This window comes from Scatophagus argus, chromosome 3 (genome assembly GCF_020382885.2).
Source record: "Scatophagus argus isolate fScaArg1 chromosome 3, fScaArg1.pri, whole genome shotgun sequence".
Lineage (NCBI taxonomy): Eukaryota > Metazoa > Chordata > Actinopteri > Scatophagidae > Scatophagus > Scatophagus argus.
The window spans coordinates 2587351-2607649 of record NC_058495.1 but is presented as its reverse complement, the minus strand read 5'-3'; the positions used below and the strand labels follow the sequence as shown (position 1 = coordinate 2607649).

General features: G+C 39.4%; 4 protein-coding genes across 4 annotated transcripts; 1 reads left to right on the top strand and 3 right to left on the bottom strand.

Moving 5' to 3' along the window:
• The first annotated feature begins 501 nt into the window (after positions 1-501).
• On the top strand, positions 502-2652 carry LOC124057159 (transcription factor HES-5-like). Its single transcript, XM_046385295.1, has 2 exons — positions 502-1531; positions 1645-2652. Exons 1-2 carry the CDS (start codon positions 1409-1411, stop codon positions 2068-2070), a joined length of 549 nt encoding a protein of 182 aa, XP_046241251.1. The 5' UTR covers positions 502-1408; the 3' UTR covers positions 2071-2652.
• A 6754-nt stretch (positions 2653-9406) lies between these two features.
• Positions 9407-10777, bottom strand: LOC124057158 (transcription factor HES-4-B-like). The gene is made up of 2 exons (XM_046385294.1): positions 10318-10777; positions 9407-10204 (listed from the first exon to the last, which is right to left on the bottom strand). Exons 1-2 carry the CDS (start codon positions 10438-10440, stop codon positions 9878-9880), a joined length of 450 nt encoding a protein of 149 aa, XP_046241250.1. The 5' UTR covers positions 10441-10777; the 3' UTR covers positions 9407-9877.
• Positions 10778-13623: 2846 nt separating this feature from the next.
• On the bottom strand, positions 13624-14757 carry LOC124057157 (transcription factor HES-4-B-like). Its single transcript, XM_046385293.1, has 2 exons — positions 14587-14757; positions 13624-14473 (listed from the first exon to the last, which is right to left on the bottom strand). The coding sequence occupies exons 1-2, from the start codon at positions 14707-14709 to the stop codon at positions 14147-14149; spliced, it is 450 nt and encodes a 149-aa protein (XP_046241249.1). The 5' UTR covers positions 14710-14757; the 3' UTR covers positions 13624-14146.
• A 3583-nt stretch (positions 14758-18340) lies between these two features.
• On the bottom strand, positions 18341-19761 carry LOC124057156 (transcription factor HES-4-B-like). Its single transcript, XM_046385292.1, has 2 exons — positions 18852-19761; positions 18341-18738 (listed from the first exon to the last, which is right to left on the bottom strand). The coding sequence occupies exons 1-2, from the start codon at positions 18972-18974 to the stop codon at positions 18412-18414; spliced, it is 450 nt and encodes a 149-aa protein (XP_046241248.1). The 5' UTR covers positions 18975-19761; the 3' UTR covers positions 18341-18411.
• Between the last annotated feature and the right edge of the window lie 538 nt (positions 19762-20299).

The following is a 20299-nucleotide window of genomic DNA, read 5'->3' as shown; positions in this document are numbered from 1 at the left end:
AGAATGCAACCTAACAACCAGACAACTAATTATAATAAACCAATTCATTAGTTAGAACTTTAAAACACCTACCTGTTTTTGCCAATGCTTTACTTTTTACATTTGAAAGCAGTATAGAAAAATGTTTAATTAAATAATCTGTAACACACTGCAAAGTAGTTGGAGTTTAAGTGATTATTAGTTTGTTATAACTTCTCCTATGAGTACAAATTTTTATCTTACTTTTTATATTACTAATACAAAATAATAATATATAATTATATATTTTAAATGTTTCTAAACTTGTTAAAAATGCTAATGGTTTGAATGCTAATGGTAATGCTTGTTATCATACTTTATTCAAAGGCTGCAGTTTGGTTTAAACTTGGTTTAAACTTAACATAAAATGTAAAAAATATTATCTAAATATACATGCTGTCATGTCTAGTGAGTGAAAAATGTCATTTAAAATTCAGTAGTAAGGGATTCCTCCCCCCTTCCTCACAGACGTCTTTGTCTGGTCTGTCTCTATTGTCCCACTGGGCTCTGTGAGTGAGTTTTCTCTGCTTTCCCACACTCTGTCCATTCACTGCTTTTAAGAACAAAAGAAGTGTGTCTGGTTGCACATCACATTAATTATGGAGTCAGTTTACAAGTTTTGTCTCATTGCCTCTGAATGGAAATTCCTGCCATAAAGCCTTGTCATTACCAGGCTTTTGTAAAACAGCTATGAGGAATGCAGATAAGCTAAGTGTTGATGAACATTCAAAAGTTCTTTCTTTTTTCCTCCGTTTTTCACATTCAAATTGTTTCTTTGCATTCCATGCTGTTTAGAAAGCATATTCCTGAAGTGCTGGTTATGTGGCAATAATAATATGAATTTGAAGTTAAAGCTCATTTAAAATGGCTGCACTCAAACATGATTTAAAACATGATCAAACAACCCTCACCAGCTATTGATGGGGAGATATGTGTTTGAAAATGATTTTAAAATAGCTCCATTGCATCCAGGGTGGTACTGCTTTCTTTGAAATGAGCACAACCACCACTTCAACTGTAGATTCAGCAACATTACCATTACTATTTAAAACAAGGCAAGCAAAAGGATTACTTTTCAAGAACTGCTGATGCTGAGCGTGTGCTCAGTCACAGTCATTGATCCCAGCATCAGGCAGCAGATCTGCTCTCTCTACAGGGTCACCACTTTCCCACATTCACACAGAGCTCTGTGAGCTTCTCTCCATCACCCCCCCAGTCCTCCACCTGTTCCCCTGAGATCTAACCATTGTCCCCCAGGCCATCACACACTTCACGCTGCGGTATCCTCTATTGTCTCACCAAGCTCTGTGATTGGCTGAGACTGTGAGAAACTCCAGTCAGACCAAGACCCACACATTCATATGCAGATGTGGGACTATAAATAGGAGGGATGAAGCCAGCACAGAGCAGATTCTCTCTGCAGAGACCTCTACAGCACAGAGATCCACCCATGGCACCTACTATCACTGCAGCAATGACCAATTCTCAGGAGCATCTGACTCTGAACCACAAGGTAAACTGAAGATTCAAGAAGGTTTCAGTTTGGTTCATGACATGTTGTCTTTGTTCATGCTGACACTTTCCTCCTGAATAAGTTTGTTCATGACTTTGTTCTTCCTTCTGCAGCTCAGAAAGCCTCTGGTGGAGAAGTTACGCAGGGAGCGAATCAACAGCAGCATTGAGCAGCTCAAGTCTCTGCTGGCTCCAGAGTTCCTCAAACAGCAGCCAGACTCCAAGCTGGAGAAAGCAGACATCCTGGAGATGACAGTTTGTGTCCTGCAACGACTGCAGCAGCAGCAGCGTCAAGCTGTGGATTCAGCAGCTGTTAACGAGGGTTATTCCAGGTGCGCCCAAGCAGTGGAACACTTCCTGTCCAGGGAGCAGGTGGAGATGCCGTCCCGGAGAAGACTGCTTAACCACATCAACAATTCACAGTCTTCCTCTGAGAGGAACCAGACAGAGGCTAACTTCTCTCTTCTGAGCTCCACAGTCCACATCAGCATCAACAAAGACAAAAGTCCAACCAACAGCGCCCCCTGGAGGCCGTGGTAGACACCATAAAACTTGTACAAAAATGAAGCTTAGGAGATATCTGAACAAGTGATGTACTTGTACTCACCTTGTCCTTCTTGCAGTAGTTTGATTATGAAGAGTTATAGTATACATATCTGTAACCTTTAAGTTTTAATACCTTTTGTAAAGGTTCTGTGTTTTTGTGATATTTACATAAAATAATGGCCACTACTTCGTATTTTATAGGTACTTAGGCTATTTCTGATTCAGATGTTCTTCTGTGAAGTAAACATTATTTTTTCCGGTGGAAACACCTATACATTGTCAATGACACTGACAGTGATTTATGTACCTTTTCTCCATTTAGGAGACACAGTTAATCATGTTGAATGTTTCAGATTTATATGTGATATTCATACATCTTGTATTGAAATGTCCTTTCTGATATATCTTTAGATATCTCTATTGCCTGCATTTTAGCAGATTCATTCTGTGTATGAAATATTCATTAAGACAAATGTGCTTCTTTATGACTCTGTGAGTGAAAGCACTAAAACCTTCAGTGAAGGGAAAATGTCTCATCATGAATGTATCTCTTCAAGCCAAGTGATGCGCATTAAAACAATCACCAAAAAAGTTTGCATGTCTCTTTGTTTTATTGGCTCCTCATTTAAATTACTGGATATGAAATGCCACATCTGCACACATGAATTAAGGAATGCATAAAAACAGTCCAATGTGTGTCTGAGTTTTTTGCAGAAATAAAGCATTAAAATCCTTCTCCCCTTTAAAAGTGTTTGGGATGTCACAAATCAAGGTCATAGGTTCCACCTCTTAAAAGCAATGAATGTGAAAAGAGTCTTACAGTGTCAGACTGAACAGACACCATTCTACACAGTGAAGCGCAAACATTCAACTAGAGGAACAAGGAGAAAAACATTTCACATTTCTGACTGCAAGTGGATTAACCATATTTGTGAATGTTTTTTAAAACCAGAGTTAGCATGGTGAGCATGTATAAATAGCTGTCATATGCAGAATACTGGCTAAGCCTTAGTACTATTTCTCTGTACCGTCACCTCTTGGTTTAACTGACCACTCCTCACTTGGTCAGGGAGTGCTGGGTGGGTTTTGGTCAGCGATTCCACATTTTTAAAAAGATGTCAAACATAAAGATAATAAGCCAGATAAGGTAGACAGTCATAGTTTGCATCTACAGTGTTTGAAATCAAGTTAAAATACTGTGTTACTGAACAGATAAACCAACATAATGTGTCTCAGAAAGGTATGTGGCCTTCATGAGCCTCCAGGGCAGCTTCAGCATGGATTTGTTTAACTATACTGGAGCAGCGCTCTTCTAAATCATGCATGTCGACCCTTTGTGAATACAGGCTTTTCTTTCAGATTAAATGAGATCAGATTAGAGTAGATTAGATGTATCTTTATTATCATTGTACAGAGTACAGGTACTGAGACATGATTTTTACAAACTGTAGACTTTCATAGAAAAGTCAACAACAAAAAAAGTCAACATTTCATGGTTGGATGTTCAGTTAAAAGAACATAATGTTGGAAAGGCACTAAGCAACGGCTGTTTCATTGAGCCTTGAATCAGACTGATAAACATACTGCAAAGTTAGGAATTTTATAACTAAATTAAATAAGAAGAAAAAGAAACTGTATTACAGAAACAGAATAAATCGTAGCTGCTGGAGCAGCGACTCACAACAAATGAGAAATACAGGAGGGCCCATCAGGCGAACTATATGGGCCAAAGTTATCATTAATCACCCCAGCCTTTGACACCACAACAAATATATGAGGGTCAAGCACATGGTGTAGGCTTCTTTAATGTAAATTATTCCCATGTGTAAAACAGCTGTAAAACCTGGAGTGCCGTGGGCTGCTCCTGTACAAGGTTTTTACTCGCAGTCTTCCTTCAGTGAATTAGTTGAATCAACCATTAGTGATCTAAATGTATGCTGAGATCAGGACTAGAAGCTGGTTGTAGACTGGATCAACATCAGTAGACTTTTCTGAATGTGTCTAAAACAACCAGAATGGAAAATATAACAAACTGTTCTTTATGTTTAAAATCAAAGCTTGATCTTAGAATATATAATATTTCAGTAAAACAGATGAAAGAAGCCAAACATTTGGGCGTAACGAGACACTTGAACAATGGTTAAAAATACCTTTCCCAACAATTTCTTTTTTTTAAAAAAAACATTGTGATAGTATACAAAGAGGATATATTCTGGAAAACTGAATTAAATGAGGGAAAATGAAAAGACTCTTAATTCACTTACATATTTATTTTTCTTGAAATAAAAAAAAATTCAACAAATTTCAATCCACTTTGGATGAATAAAAATAAAAATGCTAAAGAAACAAAGTATGCATAAATGGCATACATAAAACAATAATAAATCCCTTTTCAGAAGAAAGGTTGGCGTTAAATACCTTGAAACAAGGCAGTAAGATGCTGTATTCAAAGTGTAATCACACAACATTATTAGCTTATACAGTATTTTCACAGGAATAAAAGGTGCTCTGTTTGGCTTAAAAATTAATGCAGATTTTACTGCAGTTAATCAATGAAAAATGTTGAAACATTAAACATAGCAACTAATTCCTACATAGTTAAGAGACTAGGTTTTCTGTGGTCTCCAACCATGACAATTGTAAATCCCATAAATAGCAGCACATGTTATAACGACTTAAACAGACTCTTCTTCTTCTTCTGGCGACTGTGGAAGCCAAAATCAAACCATACAAGTGTTCTGTAGATCTGCTTGTTATAAAGCAAAAAAGTATTTCCAAAGAATCAGTAGATTTTCATCATACAGAGAAGCAGTTGCCATCACTAAAATCTGCAGTTCACAAATCAGTAAACTGCAGTCTTGTTCCAAAGCACTTTCAGTGATTCCCTCTAGTCCTTTCCTCGTCAGCACTAAAAGCACAAAGGAGCTAAATCTTCCTCTGCATCAGGAAACAAACGCAAAATGTCCCTTGAATATTTGGAGTAGCCGCTATGTGACAGCAGGGCTTTCCTCAAGGTGAGGAACGACTTTGTTTTCTCTAGGATGTCTGAAACAGGGATCCCATTCTGCAGGTGTTCTCCAATCAGAGCCCTCAGCTTCTCCACTCCGGTGCAGCATTTCTTCTCCAGCATGTGGAGTTTACACCTGAGGAAAGCAATGTCAAGGCTTTTATTCACATGTTTGTCACCTTAAGAGGAACTTAAGGAAATAACGATGTCTACAGGACAAACAATTAGGACTAGGACATATGTAACATGTAACTGACAGTCTGATCCCAAAGAAGATTTGGCTTACCTAAAGAGCTGCTCCTTCACACTGTCTTGAAGAGTGAGGTCTGTGTAGGGAGCCATTTCAAGGTCTGCTTGTTGTGGTGATAAGTTCTGCTGCAGCTTGCGAAGGTTCAGAGGATGTCTCTGTCGATATCTGCGTCTCTGCTCTGCATTTATGCTGCTCACCCACTGCTTTTCAGCCAATCAGGAGGCTCAGAGCTCGGGACAATAGAGTTAATTTAATGCCTGTCACACAGAACAGGTGGGATGCTTTATTTGTGTGCCACAGATCAGTGAGGTCAGTGGGAAAATGTTTTTCCTCAAGTGGACACGGGAAAATTTTTCCTCCTGTGACACAGAGCAAAGGCCCTTTAATGACACTGAACTAGTAAATTGCTAATGCAGCAAAATATTACATCACACTCTTCCATTTAAACAACATTTCCTCTTAGCAAAAATTCCAACTGGTGAAAAATCAAATACATGGACAAATTGTACTGAAAAGTAACACTCAAGGAAATACTTTATCCTTTTCTTTTATGACATGACATGACACTTTCTTCTTCACTGTTTATTTTACTTGATGAAAAGTTGCTTCTGTAAATAACCCCAGTGCAATATAACTAATCACATTCTTTAAATAATCATTCAAAAAAAAATGTGATAATTCAACAAAGTTACATCATCTGACTGTGTGTCTCAGCAGTGAGTTACAGCTCAACCAGATGGCTTGTCTGTGAAGCGGCTTTCTGCCTGAGAACTGTCTTGAGGCTTTGTGAGAGCAGACACACTTCTATTGTGCATGCAGCTGAGCAGGCTGCACAGCGAAGTGTGGGAAGCCGTGTGTCGCTGTGGCTCCCAGCTCCAGAGAGAGAGAGGAGGGCGTGTGAACGGGGCACGTTCAGCTTCGTGCAGGGAGCTGGGAGGAAACCTGATCCCCCGCACAGACAGCAGACAGACACACGGACAGATGGAGACGAGATAAGCAGCAAAGTGAAAGAGAACAATGGACTTTTTTGAAAACAAAATGTCTTCTCAAAAGTGCATCAAAGAGATTAAGTACAGATAAAAATAAGGAAAACAATATGTCATGGCAGTTATTATATTGCAAGACCTGGTTATGATTCTGTTTGGAAAAAGAAAACAAGTAAGGATCAGTAAAATCTGTCTACAAAGAACTGTAGAGACATTTTCAGGGAATAATGTTGAGATTTTATGGTTCTGTCAGGTAATCAAATACACTTTTCGCATATTCTTCATGACTGTCCGAGTTGACTCAGAAAACCTAACTGCAACGCATGTATATCTGTGTGTGTGTGTATTTTGAGCTAAGTCAGAGTCACTCACTGCACCACACCCAATCCCACCATGTAAGATCCAGCAGACATGGTTAGTGTGCTGGTGATACATTATACATCGATTCAAGGTCGTAACCATGGGGGGACCACATCACCCACCACCGTCAAACCCTTGAAAAAAAAAAGTTTTGAAATATGAAAATTCATAGCCATTCCCTCATTCATTATCATTATTGTATATTCATTATCAGTCTAACTTATTTACATAATATCCATAATCATATAAACAGCAGTGCATTTATTGTTATATGACGACAAGTTCAGATATTGTGGCCAAGGTTTAACAAATTGCTGCTTTTAATTTACAAGTAAATTTAGGTGAGCAGCAGCCCTCTCTCCTCCCCCTCTCCTTTCCCCAGGTCACCTCTTTCAACCATTCATTAAGTTATAGTTTATTAAAGCCTATATAATGCTTATTTGGCCCTGCGATTGACTGGCGACCAGTCCAGGGTGAACCCCGCCTCTCGCCCGTAGTCAACTGGGATCGGCTCCAGCTCCCCCGCGGCCCTGACGGATAAGCGATATAGAAAATGGATGGATGGATAATGCTTATATTATACTCTTTAAGACATTTGAAAGTAATACAGAGACTGTGCCTTGTTGAATGTTGATTATACTCAGTAATGTAATAACTCCTGCGATAGTACGGCAACTCCACATGGACAAATCACACACAGAATTGCAGTATCCTACTAGAACCAGTAATAATATTAATATCAATTTGTTGAGATCATTACATTTGATAATGATTAGTTCAGACACGGCTGCATGCGTGGTTGCATTAATGTGTTCATCATTTAATATGCAGTTGGTAAAGGTTACGTAATTATGCTGTTTATGTCTTGGTGTAGCTTGTGAATTTTCCAATGGTGATTAATATTTATAATATGATATATCATAATTTATTTGTTGATTATTTTCTTTAATGATTACATAAAATCTACAGCTAAAGTTGTTAAATAAATGTAGGGTAGTAAAAAGTTCAGAAAATGAGTTTATAATCCTTGTTAAATGTGTCTTTGAAAAAAACTTAATGACATAAATTTCAGTTAGTATTACAATTAGTAATGGCCATTATTGTGAAAGAAGGGCAGGGGGCGGTGTTCGTAAGGGCTCTAACTGTAATAGGGCCAATGTGTAATAGCAGCCACAGTGAAATTTGCAGTGCATACTGTGGTATCTATTTACATGCATCAAATCAGAGCTGAGCACAGAAAATATATGACTGAAACACTATTGTAACAGGACTATGACACAAAATAGCAAGAAATCACAAATGCAGATTACAGCTTGTTTATTCCAAAAGTAGCTCACAATGAGCCACATCAAGTATGAAAACCTCAACCTGTTTCAAGAAAAGTAAAGAGCAGCAAGAAAAATAAACAATAGTCTTTATGAAAGACAAAAATGGTCTTGAACAAAGGCAAACCAAGAAAGATTGATCTTAAATAGATCAAAATGTTGTGATCACAAAGTGAGGAATGTGGGTTAAAAATGCAAAATATCAAAATATACATTAAAAAACACAATGGTCACAAGAAAAATGTGACAAATCTTCATGGACACAAATATCCATAAAAATGACAATCAAGACTTTGTATTGAAATGATCATTACTTCTCACAAGATAACAAATATCATTTCATTATATTTTACCAATACATGACACACAGTGAGACATAAAAGTCTCACAGGAAAATGGTGATAATAAGCAAACCTTTTAAAAAAAGATAAACATTTGGATCTTACAACAGATCAGTTCTGACCAGTCAGTGACATTTAAATAAGAGAAATGCCATAGTGACCAAAGGTCCATAAAAAGACAGTTAAAGTTGTTGATCACAACCATCAATAACAATCAAAAGATAACAAATGTTACCATAACAAGAGGTGACAAGAGATCCATAAAAAGGACAGTTACACATTATTATTATTATTATTATTATTATTATGGCACATATCATTATTACTATTATTGCCTATAGTTCCAGTTCTCTGTAATTGCTGTCACAAATCTCTTTCTGCCCTATCGTGTAGGTCTGCACTGTTTAGAACGTTCAGAACTTTTGTTGTGATTTACCTGTTAACAAAGAGGTAAGTTATCTTTTGTCAATCAAATGTAGGACTCGTAATCAATGAAGTGTCACAATGAAGTGACAATGACATGAGGACAGAACATTTTCAGCTGTCACAGTTTGTTTATTCATCAAGGCACAATGAGCCACATCAAGTAAGTCAGCTCCAACTAGAGGTGATGGTACATCACAACAACAACTTGTAGATTTCTACAAGACACACTGTACTCTGACAGAGTAAAGGAACAGCTGTCTTTATAAAAGACAAAGCATTTACAACATTTGAGGACACAGCACTTTTTGATTAGAAAACATAGCAAAACATTTGCACACAGTGAACAGAAGGAAAAATAGTTAAACTGACCTGAAATCAGGTCACATTGTTCTTAATAAGCACTGAATTCAGCTCATTCTCAACATGTAGAAATGACATTGTCACTGGAAAACTGTGACAGTGTGACATTAAACAGACCTTTTAAAGTAAAAGGAGAAACATATTGATCTAAAAACAGATCAAAGTTCAATAATCACATAACGTGAGGAGAAGTCCATGAGGACAAAATAGCCTTAAAAAGGACAATAAAGATTTTAGATCAAAATGATCATGAAAGTATAAAAGTATCACAGGAAAATTGTGACATAAGAACATCATTCAAAAAAAGATAAACATTTGGATCTTACAACAGATCAGTTCTGACCAATCAGTGACATTTAAATAAGAGAAATGCCATAGTGACCAAAGGTCCATAAAAAGACAGTTAAAGTTGTTGATCACAACCATCAATAACAATCAAAAGATAGCAAATGTTACCATAGCAGGTACCACCAATACATGAAGTACACTGAGGTATAATAAGAATTGCTGATGCAATCAGATTTGGTTCATGCAACATGCATGACAAGATGTTCTCTTTCTTAACTTGAAAGATATTGTTGCTGTCATTTCCTCAGGAAATGTCATCTTGGACAGAGAAAAACACACACAAAATACAAGCTTCTGTACATACAGAAGAACAAGTCCATCAGATTTCAAAGAGTTCAGTCCAGTCATCTTTGTTTCACAACTGACTTTTTCCAGGAGAGACTCCAGGCTGGAGGTGTCTACCATGGCCTCCAGGGGGCGCTGCTGACTGGACTCTTGTCTTTGGTGATGCTGATGTGGACTGTGGAGCTCAGAAGAGAGAAGTCAGCATCTGTCAGGTGTTTCTCAGAGGAAGACTGCAGCTTGCTGAAGTTCTTCATCAGTCTTCTCTGCTGTTGATGCTGCAGTCGTTGCAGGACACAAACTGTCATCTCCAGGATGTCTGCTTTCTCCAGCTTGGAGTCTGGCTGCTGTTTGAGGAACTCTGGAGCCAGCAGAGACTTGAGCTGCTCAATGCTGCTGTTGATTCGCTCCCTGCGTAACTTCTCCACCAGAGGCTTTCTGAGCTGCAGAAGGAAGAACAAAGTCATGAACAAACTTACTCAGGAGGAAAGTGTCAGCATGAACAAAGACAACATGTCATGAACCAAACTGAAACCTTCTTGAATCTTCAGTTTACCTTGTGGTTCAGAGTCAGATGCTCCTGAGAATTGGTCATTGCTGCAGTGATAGTAGGTGCCATGGGTGGATCTCTGTGCTGTAGAGGTCTCTGCAGAGAGAATCTGCTCTGTGCTGGCTTCATCCCTCCTATTTATAGTCCCACATCTGCATATGAATGTGTGGGTCTTGGTCTGACTGGAGTTTCTCACAGTCTCAGCCAATCACAGAGCCTGGTGAGACAATAGAGGATACCGCAGCATGAAGTGTGTGATGGCCTGGGGGACAATGGTTAGATCTCAGGGGAACAGGTGGAGGACTGGGGGGGTGATGGAGAGAAGCTCACAGAGCTCTGTGTGAATGTGGGAAAGTGGTGACCCTGTAGAGAGAGCAGATCTGCTGCCTGATGCTGGGATCAATGACTGTGACTGAGCACACGCTCAGCATCACATCACACACACGAGGGAATAACATTTGTGTGTAATGCATAAATTACATGTATGATCGCAATAAATACAAAAACTTAACTGGAACCTTCTTTGCTTTTTGTCTCAGGATTTAAATATATTTATTGAAATCATTTTAATTTAACTCAATCATTGAAGAAGTTCATTTTCTTTCATCAGCTTCATAATTATTTTTCAGTTTTCCAAAATCAAAAATACAGTGTGACATGTCAGAGAACAGTGTGATGCCCATTGAGGCACTTCAAATAACGTCAGCACAATAATCATGTAGCTGTCCAGATGTAGCAGAGTCTTTGACACGTGCCTTGTAGTCAGTGTGAGTAACAAGTAGAGCTCAGTTTCCCACACTGACTCCCTGTATGGTCAATGAACCACAAAGGGACTTCAGTGGCAGATGCTGGCTGTGTGTTGTTATAGAGACAGATCATGACATCATCAGCCATCTGGAGGGAACAGACACGATTGGCTGATTCTGACACTTTGTTAAAGTTGGAATTTTACCAAATCATGTCATCTCATATCCTCAGTTTCTAACCACTGTAAGACAATTTGAACCCTGCAGTGATGATCATGTCTCATTACTGACCATCAACTACATGGAAATATCAGATGAGGGTGGGAGGTTTCCTGGAGACAGCTGTTTCCTGAAGTGTGCCAAATCCCCTTAGAGAATTATTTGGCTGCTGGTGGGACGGATGTCGTTCACACTCAAGTCTGCCCTCCAAAGTTTTCCCACACTCCATCCATTAGCAGAAAACAGGCATGTGGCCCTCTACAAATGGACTCTTTGGGAATACTCTATACAAGCAGTGTGTGTTGTCAAGGCAGAGGGTTTGGGCCCCCAGAGAAAAACTTAACCATCAACATGAGAAATGGGTTCTTAAGAGATTTGTGAAAATTAATATGTAACATTGCACACCAAGAAATAATTAATTCATCAAGAAATGCTAAAATATTACTGCTGTGTGCTGGGTAAGACTTTGAACATCAAGGTGGAATGTCTAATAGCATTTTGTGTACTCAAGAAGACTTTGGATAAAGAAAGTCTATCCATCCCAAGGCTACACACTGCACAGCACACACAGTGTGATTTTGGCCTAATCAGAACCTGCACTTTGGTAGATGTCACGCTTGATACCAGAAAAATGAGAAGGGACCTCAGGAACCCTCTGAGGAAGAGACTTTCATGAGTCCCTTGGTTACACCTTCCCAGTATACCAATATGGATGATCCACCCCTACTCTTGTTCTGATGGGTTATAACTTTCCACGCTCTCCAAGCGTTTGATAAATGCTGAAAAATCATTCAATAAGAGCAAGGCCTGCGCACAGTTGATGCCTGATGACTGTCTTTTTGCTCTGGTATTGAAATTGGGAAAGAATCCATGTTGACATGTCATTATGTATATAAGTATATAACATAATGTGGCCTATTGAATATGGAAACAGGAAAACACACGAGTCAGTGAAATAACTGACTGATGGGATGACACACAGACAGAAAGCCAGTAAAACTACTGATTCTTGGATTTGTCATGTTTAACATGTTCTGACATCCTGTTAGTGCTGAATGTAACAAAGCGTTAAAAAATATCATTAAACCTCAACTCCAGGTTGCACTGTTATTAACATTATCACAGATGTGTTGGTATGTGTTCAGTGACTTCTTCTGTACCAACAATGAGTGCTGGTTGTTAGTTAAAAGAAAGAAAAAAAATGATGCAGGTGGGTGAGGAAGAGGTTCCCCCCTTTTTGCTGTGGTATCAAAAGAGTTGTAGAGTATCTTTTTCAATATTAGTATTGTATCAAAATGTAAAATTCTTTGATCATGACAAGCGTACATGGACCAGTCAGGCTCCTTTTCAATGTGAGGTTCCTCAGGTCAAAGGTCTGGATCTATTGTCCCACAGGGCTCTGTGAGTGACTTTCCTCTGGTTTCCCACACTCTGTCCTTTCACTGGACAGACAATAGAAGTGTGTGTTGTTATGCATCACTTAGGAAACAAGGTGTGACCTCCTCAAAGAGTGAAATTATTCTAATGATTTTAAACTTTTTACACTGAGACACCAAAAACTGACTGCAACACCACCAAGATGCTGCAGCTCCTGGTCTTTGAACTGGAAAGTGTCTCCTTTTGGTTTGTGGACTTGGCTTATTCCATATAAACAGGGTGACCTAATATCAAAAGTCTTAAATTAAGCAGGTTGAAATATGTTCTGCTTAGAGTGAGTCTCAACAGACTTTTGCTGTATGTGCTAAATTTTAACTTGATTTGTCCATAAAATGTAGAAACAATGATGGAGGTCTCTACCAATGAAATGAAAAAATCTCAGGTTCATCACAGTCAAGATGGTAGCCATGACAACAATGACATGAGGACAGAACATTTTCAGCTGTCACAGTTTGTTTATTCATCAAGGCACAATGAGCCACATCAAGTAAGTCAGCTCCAACTAGAGGTGATGGTACATCACAACAACAACTTGTAGATTTCTACAAGACACACTGTACTCTGACAGAGTAAAGGAACAGCTGTCTTTATAAAAGACAAAGCATTTACAACATTTGAGGACACAGCACTTTTTGATTAGAAAACATAGCAAAACATTTGCACACAGTGAACAGAAGGAAAAATAGTTAAACTGACCTGAAATCAGGTCACATTGTTCTTAATAAGCACTGAATTCAGCTCATTCTCAACATGTAGAAATGACATTGTCACTGGAAAACTGTGACAGTGTGACATTAAACAGACCTTTTAAAGTAAAAGGAGAAACATATTGATCTAAAAACAGATCAAAGTTCAATAATCACATAATGTGAGGAGAAGTCCATGAGGACAAAATAGCCCTAAAAAGGACAATAAAGATTTTAGATCAAAATGATCATAAAAGTATAAAAGTATCACAGGAAAATTGTGACATAAGAACATCATTCAAAAAAAGATAAACATTTGGATCTTACAACAGATCAGTTCTGACCAATCAGTGACATTTAAATAAGAGAAATGCCATAGTGACCAAAGGTCCATAAAAAGACAGTTAAAGTTGTTGATCACAACCATCAATAACAATCAAAAGATAGCAAATGTTACCATAGCAGGTACCACCAATACATGAAGTACACTGAGGTATAATAAGAATTGCTGATGCAATCAGATTTGGTTCATGCAACATGCATGACAAGATGTTCTCTTTCTTAACTTGAAAGATATTGTTGCTGTCATTTCCTCAGGAAATATCATCTTGGACCGAGAAAAACACACACAAAATACAAGCTTCTGTACATACAGAAGAACAAGTCCATCAGATTTCAAAGAGTTCAGTCCAGTCATCTTTGTTTCACAACTGACTTTTTCCAGGAGAGACTCCAGGCTGGAGGTGTCTACCACGGCCTCCAGGGGGCGCTGCTGACTGGACTCTTGTCTTTGGTGATGCTGATGTGGACTGTGGAGCTCAGAAGAGAGAAGTCAGCATCTGTCAGGTGTTTCTCAGAGGAAGACTGCAGCTTGCTGAAGTTCTTCATCAGTCTTCTCTGCTGTTGATGCTGCAGTCGTTGCAGGACACAAACTGTCATCTCCAGGATGTCTGCTTTCTCCAGCTTGGAGTCTGGCTGCTGTTTGAGGAACTCTGGAGCCAGCAGAGACTTGAGCTGCTCAATGCTGCTGTTGATTCGCTCCCTGCGTAACTTCTCCACCAGAGGCTTTCTGAGCTGCAGAAGGAAGAACAAAGTCATGAACAAACTTACTCAGGAGGAAAGTGTCAGCATGAACAAAGACAACATGTCATGAACCAAACTGAAACCTTCTTGAATCTTCAGTTTACCTTGTGGTTCAGAGTCAGATGCTCCTGAGAATTGGTCATTGCTGCAGTGATAGTAGGTGCCATGGGTGGATCTCTGTGCTGTAGAGGTCTCTGCAGAGAGAATCTGCTCTGTGCTGGCTTCATCCCTCCTATTTATAGTCCCACATCTGCATATGAATGTGTGGGTCTTGGTCTGACTGGAGTTTCTCACAGTCTCAGCCAATCACAGAGCTTGGTGAGACAATAGAGGATACCGCAGCGTGAAGTGTGTGATGGCCCGGGGCACAATGGTTAGATCTCAGGGGAACAGGTGGAGGACTGGGGGGGTGATGGAGAGAAGCTCACAGAGCTCTGTGTGAATGTGGGAAAGTGGTGACCCTGTAGAGAGAGCAGATCTGCTGCCTGATGCTGGGATCAATGACTGTGACTGAGCACACGCTCAGCATCACATCACACACACGAGGGAATAACATTTGTGTGTAATGCATAAATTACATGTATGATCGCAATAAATACAAAAACTTAACTGGAACTTTCTTTGCTTTTTGTCTCAGGCTTTAAATATAGTTGATGAAATCATTTTAATTTAACTCAATCATTGAAGAAGTTCATTTTCTTTCAGCTTCATAATTATTTTTCAGTTTTCCAAAATCAAAAATACAGTGTGACATGTGAGAGAACAGTGTGATGCCCATTGAGGCACTTCAAATAACGTCAGCACAATAATCATGTAGCTGTCCAGATGTAGCAGAGTCTTTGACACGTGCCTTGTAGTCAGTGTGAGTAACAAGTAGAGCTCAGTTTCCCACACTGACTCCCTGTATGGTCAATGAACCACAAAGGGACTTCAGTGGCAGATGCTGGCTGTGTGTTGTTATAGAGACAGATCATGACATCATCAGCCATCTGGAGGGAACAGACACGATTGGCTGATTCTGACACTTTGTTAAAGTTGGAATTTTACCAAATCATATCATCTCATATCCTCAGTTTCTAACCACTGTAAGACAATTTGAACCCTGCAGTGATGATCATGTCTCATTACTGACCATCAACTACATGGAAATATGAGATGAGGGTGGGAGGTTTCCTGGAGACAGCTGTTTCCTGAAGTGTGCCAAATCCCCTTAGAGAATTATTTGGCTGCTGGTGGGACGGATGTCGTTCACACTCAAGTCTGCCCTCCAAAGTTTTCCCACACTCCATCCATTAGCAGAAAACAGGCATGTGGCCCTCTACAAATGGACTCTTTGGGAATACTCTATACAAGCAGTGTGTGTTGTCAAGGCAGAGGGTTTGGGCCCCCAGAGAAAAACTTAACCATCAACATGAGAAATGGGTTCTTAAGAGATTTGTGAAAATTAATATGTAACATTGCACACCAAGAAATAATTAATTCATCAAGAAATTCTAAAATATTACTGCTGTGTGCTGGGTAAGACTTTGAACATCAAGGTGGAATGTCTAATAGCATTTTGTGTACTCAAGAAGACTTTGGATAAAGAAAGTCTATCCATCCCAAGGCTACACACTGCACAGCACACACAGTGTGATTTTGGCCTAATCAGAACTTGCACTTTGGTAGATGTCACGCTTGATACCAGTAAAATGAGAAGGGACCTCAGGAACCCTCTGAGGAAGAGACTTTCATGAGTCCCTTGGTTACACCTTCCCAGTATACCAATATGGATGATCCACCCCTACTCTTGTTCTGATGGGTTATAACTTTCCACGCTATCCAAGCGTTTGATAAATGCTGAAAAATCATTCAATAAGAGCAAGGCCTGCGCACAGTTGATGCCTGATGACTGTCTTTTTGCTCTGGTATTGAAATTGGGAAAGAATCCATGTTGACATGTCATTATGTATATAAGTATATAACATAATGTGGCCTATTGAATATGGAAACAGGAAAACACACGGGTCAGTGAAATAACTGACTGATGGGATGACACACAGACAGAAAGCCAGTAAAACTACTGATTCTTGGATTTGTCATGTTTAACATGTTCTGACATCCTGTTAGTGCTGAATGTAACAAAGCGTTAAAAAATATCATTAAACCTCAACTCCAGGTTGCACTGTTATTAACATTATCACAGATGTGTTGGTATGTGTTCAGTGACTTCTTCTGTACCAACAATGAGTGCTGGTTGTTAGTTAAAAGAAAGAAAAAAATTGATGCAGGTGGGTGCAGAAGAGGTTCCCCCCTTTTTGCTGTGGTATCAAAAGAGTTGTAGAGTATCTTTTTCAATATTAGTATTGTATCAAAATGTAAAATTCTTTGATCATGACAAGCGTACATGGACCAGTCAGGCTCCTTTTCAATGTGAGGTTCCTCAGGTCAAAGGTCTGGATCTATTGTCCCACAGGGCTCTGTGAGTGACTTTCCTCTGGTTTCCCACACTCTGTCCTTTCACTGGACAGACAATAGAAGTGTGTGTTGTTATGCATCACTTAGGAAACAAGGTGTGACCTCCTCAAAGAGTGAAATTATTCTAATGATTTTAAACTTTTTACACTGAGACACCAAAAACTGACTGCAACACCACCAAGATGCTGCAGCTCCTGGTCTTTGAACTGGAAAGTGTCTCCTTTTGGTTTGTGGACTTGGCTTATTCCATATAAACAGGGTGACCTAATATCAAAAGTCTTAAATTAAGCAGGTTGAAATATGTTCTGCTTAGAGTGAGTCTCAACAGGCTTTTGCTGTATGTGCTAAATTTTAACTTGATTTGTCCATCAAATGTAGAAACAATGATGGAGGTCTCTATCAATGAAATGAAAAAATCTCAGGTTCATCACAGTCAAGATGGTAGCCATGACAACAATGACATGAGGACAGAACATTTTCAGCTGTCACAGTTTGTTTATTCATCAAGGCACAATGAGCCACATCAAGTAAGTCAGCTCCAACTAGAGGTGATGGTACATCACAACAACAACTTGTAGATTTCTACAAGACACACTGTACTCTGACAGAGTAAAGGAACAGCTGTCTTTATAAAAGACAAAGCATTTACAACATTTGAGGACACAGCACTTTTTGATTAGAAAACATAGCAAAACATTTGCACACAGTGAACAGAAGGAAAAATAGTTAAACTGACCTGAAATCAGGTCACATTGTTCTTAATAAGCACTGAATTCAGCTCATTCTCAACATGTAGAAATGACATTGTCACTGGAAAACTGTGACAGTGTGACATTAAACAGACCTTTTAAAGTAAAAGGAGAAACATATTGATCTAAAAACAGATCAAAGTTCAATAATCACATAATGTGAGGAGAAGTCCATGAGGACAAAATAGCCTTAAAAAGGACAATAAAGATTTTAGATCAAAATGATCATAAAAGTATAAAAGTATCACAGGAAAATTGTGACATAAGAACATCATTCAAAAAAAGATAAACATTTGGATCTTACAACAGATCAGTTCTGACCAATCAGTGACATTTAAATAAGAGAAATGCCATAGTGACCAAAGGTCCATAAAAAGACAGTTAAAGTTGTTAATCACAACCATCAATAACAATCAAAAGATAACAAATGTTACCATAGCAGGTACCACCAATACATGAAGTACACTGAGGTATAATAAGAATTGCTGATGCAATCAGATTTGGTTCATGCAACATGCATGACAAGATGTTCTCTTTCTTAACTTGAAAGATATTGTTGCTGTCATTTCCTCAGGAAATGTCATCTTGACAGAGAAAAACACACACAAAATACAAGCTTCTGTACATACAGAAGAACAGGTCCATCAGATTTCAAAGAGTTCAGTCCAGTCATCTTTGTTTCACAACTGACTTTTTCCAGGAGAGACTCCAGGCTGGAGGTGTCTACCACGGCCTCCAGGGGGCGCTGCTGACTGGACTCTTGTCTTTGGTGATGCTGATGTGGACTGTGGAGCTCAGAAGAGAGAAGTCAGCATCTGTCAGGTGTTTCTCAGAGGAAGACTGCAGCTTGCTGAAGTTCTTCATCAGTCTTCTCTGCTGTTGATGCTGCAGTCGTTGCAGGACACAAACTGTCATCTCCAGGATGTCTGCTTTCTCCAGCTTGGAGTCTGGCTGCTGTTTGAGGAACTCTGGAGCCAGCAGAGACTTGAGCTGCTCAATGCTGCTGTTGATTCGCTCCCTGCGTAACTTCTCCACCAGAGGCTTTCTGAGCTGCAGAAGGAAGAACAAAGTCATGAACAAACTTATTCAGGAGGAAAGTGTCAGCATGAACAAAGACAACATGTCATGAACCAAACTGAAACCTTCTTGAATCTTCAGTTTACCTTGTGGTTCAGAGTCAGATGTTCCTGAGAATTGGTCATTGCTGCAGTGATAGTAGGTGCCATGGGTGGATCTCTGTGCTGTAGAGGTCTCTGCAGAGAGAATCTGCTCTGTGCTGGCTTCATCCCTCCTATTTATAGCCCCACATCTCCATATGAATGTGTGGGTCTTGGTCTGACTGGAGTTTCTCACAGTCTCAGCCAATCACAGAGCTTGGTGAGACAATAGAGGATACCGCAGTGTGAAGTGTGTGATGGCCTGGGGCACAATGGTTAGATCTCAGGGGAACAGGTGGAGGACTGGGGGGGTGATGGAGAGAAGCTCACAGAGCTCTGTGTGAATGTGGGAAAGTGGTGACCCTGTAGAGAGAGCAGATCTGCTGCCTGATGCTGGGATCAATGACTGTGACTGAGCACACGCTCAGCATCACATCACACACACGAGGGAATAACATTTGTGTGTAATGCATAAATTACATGTATGATCGCAATAAATACAAAAACTTAACTGGAACTTTCTTTGCTTTTTGTCTCAGGCTTTAAATATAGTTGGCGAAATCATTTTAATTTAACTCAATCATTTAAGAAGTTCATTTTCTTTCATCAGCTTCATAATTATTTTTCAGTTTTCCAAAATCAAAAATACAGTGTGACATGTCAGAGAACAGTGTGATGCCCATTGAGGCACTTCAAATAACGTCAGCACAATAATCATGTAGCTGTCCAGATGTAGCAGAGTCTTTGACACGTGCCTTGTAGTCAGTGTGAGTAACAAGTAGAGCTCAGTTTCCCACACTGACTCCCTGTATGGTCAATGAACCACAAAGGGACTTCAGTGGCAGATGCTGGCTGTGTGTTGTTATAGAGACAGATCATGACATCATCAGCCATCTGGAGGGAACAGACACGATTGGCTGACTCTGACACTTTGTTAATGTTGAAATTTTAGTGACAATGTTTGATAAAGTTTCACCAAAATGAAACACCAAATCATGTCATCTCAAATCCTCAGTTTCTAACCACTGTAAGACAATTTGAACCCTGCAGTGATGATCATGTCTCATTACTGACCATCAACTACATGGAAATATCAGATGAGGGTGGGAGGTTTCCTGGAGACAGCTGTTTCCTGAAGTGTGCCAAATCCCCTTAGAGAATTATTTGGCTGCTGGTGGGACGGATGTCGTTCACACTCAAGTCTGCCCTCCAAAGTTTTCCCACACTCCATCCATTAGCAGAAAACAGGCATGTGGCCCTCTACAAATGGACTCTTTGGGAATACTCTATACAAGCAGTGTGTGTTGTCAAGGCAGAGGGTTTGGGCCCCCAGAGAAAAACTTAACCATCAACATGAGAAATGGATTTTCCAAAGATAAGTGGAAATTAAGATATAACTCTGTTAACATGGGGATCAGTGTTTTGTTTAAATATTGTGATTCCAACCAGCTAAT